Source organism: Pongo abelii, chromosome 10 (assembly GCF_028885655.2).
Source record: "Pongo abelii isolate AG06213 chromosome 10, NHGRI_mPonAbe1-v2.0_pri, whole genome shotgun sequence".
Taxonomy (NCBI): domain Eukaryota; kingdom Metazoa; phylum Chordata; class Mammalia; order Primates; family Hominidae; genus Pongo; species Pongo abelii.
The window spans coordinates 105,017,635-105,031,119 of NC_071995.2; the positions used below are offsets into that span (position 1 = coordinate 105,017,635).

Sequence of the window (13,485 nt, forward strand, 5' to 3'; positions counted from 1 at the left end):
ACTTTGCCATCTCATCCCAAAAATGTAGAACAAGTCTAAAGATCCATATAGAAGGCTAGCTACATAAATTATGAAATCTCTTTAGGACAGAATTTCATGAAGTTATTGAAAGTATTTTCAAGGTCTAGGGGAAACAAGACAGAATGTTAAATGAAAAGTATATATTTTGTATATATGCTCTTAGCTATGTTAAAATAATGCATTCAACAAGAAAAATATTAAAAGATTAATAATGGGAGTAAGGACAATTATTCTGGTTTTTTTTTACATTTTATAAGATTTCTACAATGAAGATATTTCTTTTATAATCAGGAAAAAGTTATGCTTATTTTAAAAAACAATTCATTTTATTGCCATAGTTTGGCTGGTCGAGTGAAACACATTGTTCACCAGGCCTTCTGGGACGTCTTGGATTCAGAACTAAATGCTGACCCTCCTGAGTTTGAACATGCCATCAAACTGTTTGAAGAAATCAGAGAGGCAAGTCGCTGTGTTGTCTGTGTCAGTTAGCGTCTTACTCCAGGTGGGCTGCTATAACAGACTGGCATAGCCTGGGTGGCTTATAAACAATAGAAATTTGCTTCTCACAGTACTGGAGGCTGGGAAGTCCAAGATCAAAGCACCACCAGATTCGGCATCTGGTGAGGGCTCACTTCCTGATTCATAGATGGTGCCTTTTTGCTGTGTCCTCACGTGGCAGAAAAGGCAGAGAACCTCTTCAGGGTCTTTTTGTTGTTGTTTTGTTTTGAGACTGAGTCTCGCTCTGTTGCCTAGGCTGGAGTGCGGTGGCACAACCTCGGCTCACTGCAACCTCCACCTCCCAGGTTCAAGTGATTCTCCTGCCTCAGCCTCCCAAGTATCTGGGACTACAGGCTCATGCCACCATGCCTGGCTAATTTTTTGTATTTTTAGTAGAAACGGGGTTTCACTGTGTTAGCCAGGATGGTCTCAATCTCCTGACCTCATGATTTGCCCTCCTTGGCCTCCCAAAGTGCTGGGATTACAGGCGTGAGCCACCGCGCCCAGCCTAGGGTCTCTTTTATAAGGGTACAGTTCCATTCATGTGGACCTCACCCATATGACTTAATCACCTCCCAAAGGCCCCACCTTCTAATACCATTCCATTGGGGATTGAGTTTCAACATATGAATTTGGGGACAGAGAAAAACACAAATATTGAAAGTATAGCAGTTTTTTCCCCCCAAAGATTGTTTTATGTTCTTTAGTATTGGCCATTCTTTTTCAAAAAAGGATCAAGTTCACTGGCAGAGTTTCCCCCTGCACCTCCTGGAGTAGCGTGAAGGCTGGAAAAATAGTGCCATGGACACAGCTTAGGGTGATGCTAAAGCGCAGAGACTCTGGTTTAGTGATGGGTTCTCTCTTTAAGTCTCTCTTTCCTGAGTACTTACAGGGTAGTCATAAGAACTAAATGAGGTGACAGTTGTAATGTTAGCTAACATTTACAAGGCACTTGCTCTATTCCAAGCACTAGATTGTTCATTTCTTCTTATCAGAACACTGTACAGTAGTTGCTCCTGTTATTCTTATTTATTAAAAATCCAAGTTTTCTGACTCATGCAGGGTCACACAGCTTTGTGGGGTAGAGAGGGACTTGAACTGAACCATACTGGCTCAGAGTGCAAGCTCTTAAGCGTGTGCTGTGTGGATAAGCACAGTGTCCTCTGTAACTGAATAATCAATAAATAGGCTGCTCGTATATAATAAATATTCTATATGTAAAATATACTTAATCGACCCCATGGGATATTTTCATCTATCCTTTTTTAAAGAGTTCTTTCGGAGCCATGATCTGCACCTTGTTCTTTCTTCCCTGAACTTTTACCTGTAGACGTTTTGAAATGCAGCAGATCCTTGCATCATATTGATTTGTTCAACATTTTTTCTTTATAATATTGATAAGAAAAAAGATAGATTCCAGCTGGGCGCGGTGGCTCATGCCTGTAATCCCAGAACTTTGGGAAGCCCAGGTGGGCGGATCACAAGGTCAGGGGATAGAGACCATCCTGGCCAACATGGTGACCCCATCTGTAACTAAAAATACAAAAATTACTGGGTGTGGTGGTGCACGCCTCTAATCCCAGCTACTCAGGAGGCTGGGGCAGGAGAATCGCTTGAACCTGGGAGGCGGAGATTGCAGTGAGCCAAGTTCACACCACTGCACTCCAGCCTGGCGACAGAGCGAGACTCCATCTCAAAAAAAAAAAGAAAAGAAGGAAAAAAGATAGATTCCTAGCTGGGGCTGCCCTCTGTGTAGAGTTTGTATGATCTCCCCATGTCTGCACAGCTTTTCTTTGGGTACTCTGGTTTCCTCCCACATCCCAAAGATGTGCATGTTAAGTTCATTGACAAGTCTAAATGGTCTCAGTCTGAGTAAGTGTGGGTGTGTGAGTGAGTGCATCCTGCAGTGGGATGGCATCCTGTCCAGGGCTGGTTCCTGCCTTGTGCCCTGAGCTGCCATGGTAGGCTCTGGCCACTTGCAACCCTGAACTGGAGTAAGCAAGCTGGAAAACGAATGAATACAAATTATTGTAACATAAAAATTCATAAAGTCTTTGATAATCATACAGATGCGCAACAATAAACAATGTGCCATGAAAGTGCTCAGTGAGCCTGCCATAATTATTATTTATTTTTGAACTGTGTGGTGGTAGGAGGTGTTCTTAACAGTTTTTGTTTGCAAACATTTCTTCCCCCAATTTAACCTACCACCATGGCAGCTGTCACTCACTGATTCACCAAAAATTGGGTCGATCATTATCTTGTTTTTATTAATTTTTCTTGTATGTATAGCTCACATTTGTCTCAGTGTTTAATATTAGAAGTGTTTGGGGTCTTTATTTAGAAGTTTGGTGATTTTTTTGTGACCAGAAATATGCCATAGAAACTTAACTGTTGTTTATATCAATTAGCCTATGGTAAAATTGGTTTCATTATATATCATTTCACTTAAAGTTGCAATTTCCAGGAACCTGTCCGCAATATTAAGTAAGGACTTACTGTGCTTTCAGTAATCTTGCTTCCTTGCTAGCTGTTTTTATTCTGACAGGAGCAGGAGTTTCCCATGGTGGGGGCCCTTTAATTCAGAAGATAGACCTTTCTTTTTAGGGTTGAGACACTGGAATGCTCCTCTGATCCACCCCTGCAGTCAGTGCCAACTTCTGTGGCATCTGAGGCACTAAAATATGGGCAAAGAGCTTGGTCATCTAGACACTGAGGTGAAAAGTGACAGCTTTTATTCACATCATGATGCTGTTAATTTTTATTTCTTTCCCTGTAGATTCTTCTCTCTTTTCTCACTCCCGGTGGCAACCGGCTTCGCAACCAGATCTGTGAAGTTTTGGACACAGACCTCATTAGGCAGCAGGCTGAGCACAGTGCTGTTGACATCCAAGGCCTGGCCAACTATGTCATCAGTACGATGGGAAAGCTGTGTGCTCCCGTGCGAGATAATGATATCAGAGAGTTAAAGGCTACTGGCAACATCGTGGAGGTGCTGAGGTTAGCACTTTTGCTGTTTGCATTTCCTAGAGTATCTTTGAGTTCATTCAGAAGGGAAGTTGGGCATCGGGGAACACAGAATAACAACTAGTACCCCAAATAAATTACTGACCCTGGAAGAAAACCATATAAGCAGAGACCATGTCAATTATTTACTGTATGCAGAGAGTTTTCACATAGAATGATCTGACAAGGTTGTTAGTTGGCACATAGTGGGCCCTGGAGATGCAATGATGAAAAAGACAGATATAATCCCTGACTCCAGGGAGTCTAATGGGGAGAGAGATCTTGAACAATTAATTACAGTTGTGATAAGTGGAAGGGGAAGTAGAGGGTCTTAATAGAGCCTCCGACAAGGGACCTAATCTAGTCAAGGCTTCTTTATTAGTTAGGGTCACTACCTGCTATAACACATAAACCCTAAATTCTCAGTGGTTTATCCAATAAAAGTTTGTTTCTCACTCATGTCACAGTCCAGTTCAGGGGTCCTTGATCAGACAACCCTCCACATGTCATCCAGGGACCCAACCTCCTTCTGTGCTTGGCTCTGCCCTTGCTCAGGTCCTTAGAGTCCTCTCCATTCAGCTGGCAAATGGGAAAGAGACCATGGGGAAGACATATGCAATATATAGCCACCTCAGCCCAGAAGTGACACATTCCCTTTGACCGTGACTAGTCACATGATCCCACCTAGATTGAAAGGGGAGTTGAGAAAGCTAGTTACAGCCTGGAAATACTTTTCACAGCCACAAATCTGCACTGCAGGGAGGGAGATTGGGCCTTTAGTGGTCAGCCAGCCATGTCTGCTGGAGCTTCTCTGAGGAAGTGGGGTGCATATTACGTCACGAGGATCTCATCTGGCTACATAGACGATAACTTCCTTGTGATCCAAGAGGGAAGAAAAGTCTGCAACACTTTTTGCCATTGAAGCGGACTTTTCTTCTTTTTTGTGTGTGGCGGCCACGTTGAGAATTGAGTTGTATGTAAATGTTTTGGAAAGGTAGGAGAAAGACTGGTCTGCATGTAGTGGGTAATTTACTTTGCGATCTTGGGCAGGTTAATAGACTCTCAAAGTGACAATCTCTGTCAAATGGGTGTTAGGTATCCTTAGAGTCATGCTCGGCTCTAGCAGATTGTGATTCCTCAGTTATGGGATCCTTGCTTCTAGTTGTCGTATTACCCTAGTAAGATCTCAAATCTGTGGTTCATCATGGTCATTTGTTGAGCGCCCACTGGGTGCCACTGCCCCCTGCACTTTACGATTGTTATCTCATTGACTGTTCACAACATCCCTCCAAGGTTGAGGTTGTCCTCTTTCACAGATGAGGAAACTGAGGCTCAGAGAGACTGATTTACTTGTGTATATGCCTATAGATCTGGCCAGTTGCAAAGCTGGGTTTGAGCATGGGGCTGCCTAACTCTAAAAGGAAGTGTTTTTTCCTCAGTGCCTCATTGCCTCGTCCTTTTTTTTTTTAATTTTTCTTATTCCCTACGGAATAGAGGCCATATGCCCTGTGTCCTGGCTCTTTAAAATTTCAGGGGTTTTCAAATGAAAATTCCTTCTTGAATTTTTCTTATATCATTAAGATTGTTTATGCTTCAAGTAATTACTCTTGAGATCTGTGGAAGGACACATTTGCAGTACACGTGTATGACCTTCTATGAAACATGACCCTACCAAATGGCAATTGGAACTTTAGAACCATTTTGGGGATGTTTATTGTTTTTAGCCTGGAACATAGATCATTGTTAGTGAATTTCAGCTTCACTTCTTAATCATCTCTCTATTTTAATTCTAAAATTTTTAGACAAATATTCCATGTCCTGGACCTCATGGAAATGGACATGGCCAATTTTACAATTATGAGTCTCAGACCACACCTTCAACGCCAGTTGGTGGAATATGAGAGAACCAAGTTCCAGGAAATTTTGGAAGAAACTCCAAGTGAGTATAATATAATGTGTATTTATATTGAAATTAGGTTAAAATGTGATGTTTTCATTTTTGACATCATATATAGTATCACTAAAGAATTTTGGCCTTTCTATTAAACATTTTTTTACCTTCCAAAATTGACATCACAAACATACAGTTGTTTATTCTGTCCAGGAACTGTGCTAAGCACTATTCATTTCTTCATTCATTCAAGATATATTTATTGAGTGCCTCCTGTGTTTCAGACACTGCTTAGGTGCAGTAGATACTGCAGTGGACAGAATGGAATACAGTTGCCGTCCCCAAGGAGCTGACATTCTAGTAGGCATGACAAATAAACATATATTGTCAGGTGTATTATTAAGTGCTATGAAGAAAAATAGGATAAAGGGACAGTAATGGGTCAAAAGTGAGGACAGTGTTGTTTTTTAGATGTGATGGACTGGGAAGGTCTCTATAAGTAACATTTGAGTAAAATTTGCAAAGAAATGAGGAAGGGGCATGTAAAGATGGGGAAAAAAACGTTCTAGCCTGAGGGACTGCAAGTACAAAGGCACTGAAGCAGAAACTTGCTTATGAGTTTGACAAACACAGGGCAGACATTGTGACGGGAGTAGAGTTGGTAAGGGGAGAGTGGTAAGAGGAGGCTTAAAAGGAGATAAAGGCAGGTCACATAGAGCATTGTTAGTAAATGAGAGGAGTCTGGATTTCATTCCATGTGCGGTGGAAACTCATCGGAGTTTTAATCAGGGGAGCAACATCTGATTTTCATTTTTGAAGAATATTCTTGTTCCTGGCTACAGAATAGGTCATGTGGGAACAAAGAGGGAAACAGAGGTACCAATTAGGTGGCATCGCAGTTGCTCAGGCAAGAAATGATGGTGGCTTGTTCCAGATGGTAATGGTGGAAGGAGTGAGAAGAGACCAGATTCTGGATACATTTTGAAAGTTGAGTAATCAGATTTGCTGAAGATTGGATAAGGGAGAAAAGAGTTGAGGGTGACTAAGGTTTTTGGCCCCGTACAACTGGGTGAATTGGTGATACAGTTTGAGTGAAACTGGGGAAACCAGGGGAAAGAAGGTTGGGAGAAGACATGGAATCGAGAGTTCAGTTTGGTGATGTGAACTTTTGAGATTTCATTTGACATCAATGTGGAGATGTCAGGTAGGCATTTAGATATGAATGACGAGTTTAGAGAAATAATGGAAACTGTGTATATGCATTTGGGAATCATCAGTATATGTGTGATATATAAAGCCATGGAACTGGGTACTAGTTAACACTTAGAAAATCCTTATCACATTCTAAGTACTTTACCTGTACAAACTAATTTAATCCTTGCAACAACTATATGAAGTTATCCCCCATTTTATGGGTGCAGAAACTGAGGCACCGTGAGGTTAAGTCACTGGCCTATATAACACAACTTAAAAGTATAGGAGCTCACCTAGGAAGGCAGCTTGGCTCCACAGTCCACGTTCCTATCCATTATATTACACTGGGTGAGACTACCTGGGGGAGTGACCGTGGACTCTGAAAGAAACTGACGTGGGGCACTCCAGCAGCTAGAAGCTGAAGTTGAGATGAGGAGGAGGATCTAACAATGGAGACTATGAGGGAGTAGCCAGAGAGGTAGTGTGACAGTCAGGAGAGGCGGGTGTCCTGTAAGATACGTGAAGAAGGTATTTGGAGAAGGAAGGCATGTTTGGATTTGACAAGCATTGCTAAGTGGTCAAGAAAGACGCAGGCCAACTTGACCATTGGATTTGACTGTTTGATGATGGTTGGTAACCTTGATGAGAGTGGTTTCAGTGGGTTTGTGTGCATTAAAACCAGACTGGGCAGGGCACGGTGGCTCACACCTGTAATCCTAGCACTTTGGGAGGCCGAGGCAGGCAGATCACCTGAGGTCAGGAGTTCAAGACCAGCCTGGCCAACATGCTGAAACCCCTTCTCTACTAAAATATAAAAACTAGCCGGGATGATGGTGGATGCCTGTAATCCCAGCTACTCGGGAGGTTGAGATGGGAGAATCACTTGAACCCGGGAGATGGTGGTTACAGTGAGCCAAGATCGCATCACTGCACTCCAGCCTGGGCGGCTGAACAAGACTCCGTCTCAAAAAAAAAAAAAACACAAAAAACAAAAAACACCACACACACCAGACTGGAGGGGGATCAACGAAGAATAGGATTAGAAGAAATCTTAGCTCATCAGATCTTCACAATTACCAGTTACCCAGTGAAGTAGGTACTGTTATTCCCTTTATCTTACAGGCAAGGAAACTGAGATGCCAGAGGTTGCACAGCTGCAAGAGGCTGGCTAACTGCTCATTGGCAAACTCTTGACACCAGCCTCTGGGGTTTAAGTAACCACTATTTAAGGCTGAGTTAGGTGGTTTCTGCCCAAATAATCAACACAATGGCCTTATATAAAAAAGACAAAACAGGCGCCACATTTAAAGGGGCCCTGGCAGGCAGGAGCACATCCAGGGGAGAGCACATTGATCATGGAGGCCACCTGAGGAACCGTCGAGGAAGCTGGGCATGTTCTGCTTGGTAACAAGGAGACTCAGGTGGGCCATGGCCCCATCCACTATCCCTGTTGACAGCAACTCAGAGACTGGTGAAATTCTGTAGGGCAGACGATTCATGAGAGGGAGGAAGCAGACAGCTGGTTTTGACCTTCCTGATAGTTGGAGCTGTTTTAACTTTGGAATGGGCCTATTATAGCAGTAGTCAGTGCTAGCTAATATTTTGTATGAGCACTTACTACATGCTAAGTCCTTACTGTACCACTTTAGTAGTCTATTCAAACATCACACTAGCCCTATGAGGTTGGTACTGTTATCACCCCCTAATTACAACTGAGGAAAGTGTGGTTAAGGTACTTAGTCTAGATGACTACTAGTAAGGGGTAGAGCCTGGGTAACCCAGATGTGTCTCTGACTCAAAGCGTGTGCATTTAGATACTGTGCAACCCTGCCTCTCTTCAAGCAAGATACCAACTGTGGGGGATATTGCAGAGGGATCTCTCACATCATCTTGCAGATTATTTAGTCATCTGGATAGCCAGTTATCTAGTCAGATAACTTTTAAGTTTTGTTCTACAACAAAAACTCTATGACTCCAAGGGCTATGTTGTTTTAGCTTTAAAGGGGAGGGAGTAAAGTGAAGTAGAACCCTACATCGAACCTGGATCTGAAACCTCAACTGTGGCAACTGTCCACAGCAGCATTTCTCGGAGACTTAGTGGTTGGTTTCATTTGTGTACCTGTGTATGTAAGCACATGTGCAAATGCACCCATATCTTTAATCAAGATAGCTTGGAATCTTGAGCAAATTCCCTAATAGAGTGAATTACGATTTTGTTCATCTCAAATTATTTGCCTTTTTTTTTTTTTTTTTTCCTTTTTTTTTTTTTTCTGTTTGTCTTTAAGAGACAGAGTCTCACTCTATTGCCCAGGCTGGGGTGCAGTGGCATGATCATAACTTACTCTAGCCTCTAATTCTTGGACTCAAGGGATTCTTCTGTCTCAGCTTCCCGAGTAGCTAAGACTATAGGCATGTGCCACCACGCCTGGCTAATTTTTAAAACATTTTTTGTAGAGATGGGGGTCTCACTGTGTTGCTCAGGCTGGTCTGTAACTACTGGCTTCTTCCTGCCTCTCAGGTTACTGGGATTACAGGCATGAGCCACTGCACCTGGCTTGCTTCTCTTTTTAAAACTCAGGCTTAGTGACCTGTAATCCATTTGCAACTTTTCTATTGACTTGGATATTTTCAGAGATTTAAGAATAGAGCAAACCCAGCTTTGCATATAGGTCATCATTGCTTAGCAAGAGAAATCAAGAGTCCCAGAAGCAGAGTGTATGTCAGCTGTTAATTATGTCCCCAAGTCACTCTGCCAAAAGTCAGCCCCTGTGCCCTAATATCAAAATAAGAGCCTCATAGTATCATACAGAAGAACAAATGTGTTGGATTTCTGTGTACACATGATTATATAAGAATTATTAGAAAACTAATACAGAGAAGTACTCTAGATTTCTGAATTGGCTCCAGGAAAATATTTCATTTTGGCCTAAGAGGAGATTTTATATAATTGCCTATTTTAAATATAGCCAGGAAAACCTTAGGAATGATTATATGTACTAAGTAAGTAGCAACAAGATAACCACATTAAATTAAATTATGTAAACAAGTAAATTATCTATGAAAAGAAGAAGAGATTATCCCTGGGTGGGGGCCATAAGTAATTTTTAAGATACCCAGAAAGAAAGGCTTTATTTAGACAATACGTCATATCTGATCAAATGTTTTCATGAACTTCATTACATGTTATTCTTTAAAAAAATTCTGTGGGACATAAATATCTCTTTTAGAATATATGAAACTCTATTGTGATTGCCTTCACCTGTCACATGAGGCATTCAAGAAATATTTATGGAATATTTTAAAGAAGAGCAAACTGATGCTCAGTGATGACCTCCTTAGACTCAGAGTCATTCAGCTAAGTAAACAGTGGAGGCTGGGCGCTTTGGCTTACGCCTGTAATCCCAGCACTTTGGGAGGCCAAGGGGGGCAGATCATGAGTTCAGGAGATCGAGACCATCCTGGCCAACATGGTGAAACCCTGTCTCTACTAAAAATACAAAAATTAGCCTGGTGTGGTGGCGCGTGCCTGTGATCCCAGCTACTTAGGAGACTGAGGCAGGAGAATGGCTTGAACCTGGGAGGCGGAGGCTGCAGTGAGCCGAGATTGCGCCTCTGCACTCCAGCCTGGGCGACAGAGCGAGTCTCTGTCTCAAAAACAAAACAAAACAAAACAAACAGTGGAGCTAGGACTAGAAACCAGGTCTCCCAAATCCAAGTCCAGATTAAACCAAGATGCTACTTTTTCAGCCTTCTTTGAATTTTTCAGTTTTGTGTTATATTACCTGAGTTGTATTGCAAGCAACAGAAACCAACTCTAGCTGACTTAGCCAAAGGGAAGTGAATGGAAGGATGGAGGAAGTTCACAGAATCAAAGGAAAAGCCAAAATGTCAGAAATCAGAAGAATGTCACAAATCTGGGTAGGAAAAGCCAAGGGATAGCAAGCCTCCATTGTCACGATGGTTGATGTGGGCTGTAAACATGGGCCATCCCTGAACACTCTTACCACTCAGATCCCGGGAAGGAGTCAGCTCTGCTGGGCACGTGACTCTGCTCAGCCAGCCCCTGCTCGGGAAGATGGGGCCTCTGAATTGAGACTCACAAAAGAAAACGTGGAACCAGAGGAAATGGTTTCTCAGAGAAAGCCAGCACCAAAAGAAGGGAAAGTGAGATGTTGCCAGGCAAAAAAAAAGATGTCATGGATAAGGAAACTACATTTTTCCAACCGAAAATTGGGGTAGAAGCACGTGTAATACCATTGCTTGTTCTGGTGTCTGTCTCTCCCTTAGTAGACTAGGAACTTCTCGAGTGCAGGGACTGTGCTTATTTACCTTTAAATCCCCAGTACTTGGTACAATACCTGGGACTGAGTAGGTGCCCAGTAGTTTTCGTCGAATAAACGAATGAGTGGAAAAGTTCTTAATCCTGTCCCCAGGAAAAGCCGAGGTTGCAGGTGCCTCATGAGGCTGACCTTGCTTTTGGAACCACAGAGAGCAGTCACCGTGCCAGCCTGTGAGAGTGAAGTCTCTGCCGATCCCTAAGGGCCGACGTTTCACTCTAAACACATGCTCCTTCTGCTTTACCAGTTATTCTCAAGTCTGACTACAAATTAGAATCATCTGGGGCGTTTAAACACAGAGGCCTGAGCCCTGCCTCAGACAGAATAAATCAAAGTTGCCAGGAGCTGTGCCCATGAACATTTTTGTTTCTTTTTAAAGCTCCCCAGGTGATTCTAAAGTCAGCCAAGATTGAGAACCACTATGCCACACTGTTGCTTTTGTTCAAGATAACTAAATGGGCTCTTAAATGTGTCAGCTGTAAATGATTAAACTTGCAGTATAAATGCTTATTACTGCCACATTGTAATTCACGATGATTTCCACTCACCCTCTCTCAGTTGGATGTCTTTTAAATGAAAGACTGCAAGTCTTTTACATCTTTATAAAACAGAACTAGCAAACCAAAAACAACATTTGCCAACTGAGGAGAAACAAGAGTTGTGAAATTCTGGGGGTGGTGTTGCTTTAGTGTGGCAAACAGAACTACTCATAAATTATCCCTGCTTAAGTGCTGGGTCCAAGGAAGAAGTTCAGTCTCTCTCTCTCTCTCTCTAATCTGCACCTGTGTTCAGGCTGTATTTCTTGGCAATTGTCACCTTATAAATTCTACCAAATGTATAATTTTATAAGAACTGTGGTATAAAAAGCAATTTGTTTCTAGTGGGAAACCTTAGAACTGGGTCTAAAGCAAAATAAAGTGAATTTTGCCCTAAGGCAGACAGCCCCAGTAGAGAATTACTGCCTCCAAACTTTCAGCCTCCTGGAATAGCCTTGGCATGTCAAATTTCATTTAGTTCATGATGTAAGAGACATTTTATTCAAAGTTAGAAGAACTACTTATGAACAACAGTAAATAAATACTATTTGTCATCTAAGTCCGTGGTTCTCAACATGGTTCTCTTAGGGGTGATTTTTGCCACTGCCCCCGCACCACAACGTTTAGCCATGTCTGGAGACACTTGGCTGTCCCATCCTGGCAGGGCAGGGCGGGAGGCTGAGGAAGGGCATCTAGTAGGTAGAGCTTAGGGATGCTGCTAAACATTTTATAGTGAACAGGGCAGCACCCAACAACGAAGAATTATCCATTCCAAAATGTCAATAGTGCTGAGGTTGAGACACCCTAAATAAAGAAATGGAATGAATCCATTTCGTGATGACCCAAGGAACCATCTTATGCTCCAGGAAAATTTGGGCTTCAGTAAGCAAGGAAGTCTGGTGGCCGTTGAGCACTTGGGGGTTGTTTTGTGTTTGGAATCAGTCTGATTTCAGCTAGTCATGGCTGCTGGTGGGTGCCTTCTTCTTCTTGCCTTCTTTCCATTGTCTAGAGGGAGCTGTTTCCACTTGCAGAAGCAAGCCCTTGCAGAGGCACCTTTTGAAGCAACTGTATGTGAGTTGTTTGTCATAGAAACTGCTAGCAAGGGAACTCTGCTAATAATAACTATTAGGCACCTAGTAACCTATATTATAGTAATATTTAAGTGCCACATGCTTAAAAATGAAATGAATTCAAGTATAAAACCTCATTTCCAGTGATACGTATTTTTTATCCAGAAGAATTGAACTTGATAAACTTGTCTAAAGTGGAAGGACAATCTAACTGGACATTGTCTTTAAGGTCATAGTCTTTAAGGTCAAATTAAGTATGAAACTCAAGTTCAGTGATCTCTTCCTTCCTCACTGCTTCCTCTCCCTCTCCCATCTTGACTTCTGGAATAGCCCTTGCCAAATACCAGGGATCATACTGCATGAACTAGATTTTCAGTGTCTGCATGTTTTCTAGATAACATCTCCTTTAAAGCATTGGCTTTTCTTTAAGGAGGTCTGCTGAGATTCTGCTCCCTCAAGCTAGCAAACTAACTGGTATCTACAAAAAAAAAAAGAAGAAGAAAAAGAAAAAAGCCAAGTTCCCAAAAAAGCTCATTTTAACCACCCCACTGCTTAGCCTACTCACTCTTTTTATTCCACGGGTGATCACTTTGTCTGAGGCAACTTCATTAATAAGGCATCTGTTGTGTATCAGGCAGAGAACCTGACTGGGCCCTCTAGAGACAATAATCCCCCTCTTTAAAGGTTGTTTACAGAGTTTACAGTTGCTAACACTAAGGGGACATTTCCTTTGTGCCAGAAACGGTTCTAAGTGTTTTGCATGTACTAGTTTGTTGAATCTTTACCACAGCTTCAGGAGGAATATTATCCCCAATTCACAGACAGAGGAAACTGAGAAGACATTAGGTAACCTGCCCAAGGCATACAGCTAATGAGTGGTAAAGGCCAGATCGAAATTGAGACTGCCTGGCTCAGAGGCCACGGCTCCCAAC

General features: G+C 42.3%; 1 protein-coding gene across 12 annotated transcripts in view; it reads left to right on the forward strand.

Annotated features, from left to right (window-relative positions):
- The window catches only part of TCP11L2 (t-complex 11 like 2), a 46,970-nt gene that overhangs the window by 15,997 nt on the left and 17,488 nt on the right, over positions 1-13,485 (forward strand). For all 12 annotated transcript variants that reach the window (XM_054527586.2, XM_054527584.2, XM_024256565.3 and 9 more), the window contains 3 exons: positions 360-480; positions 3,299-3,519; positions 5,328-5,464. In XM_054527586.2, coding sequence (XP_054383561.1) covers positions 360-480; positions 3,299-3,519; positions 5,328-5,464 — 479 coding nt within the window. The remainder of the gene's footprint in view (positions 1-359; positions 481-3,298; positions 3,520-5,327; positions 5,465-13,485) is intronic.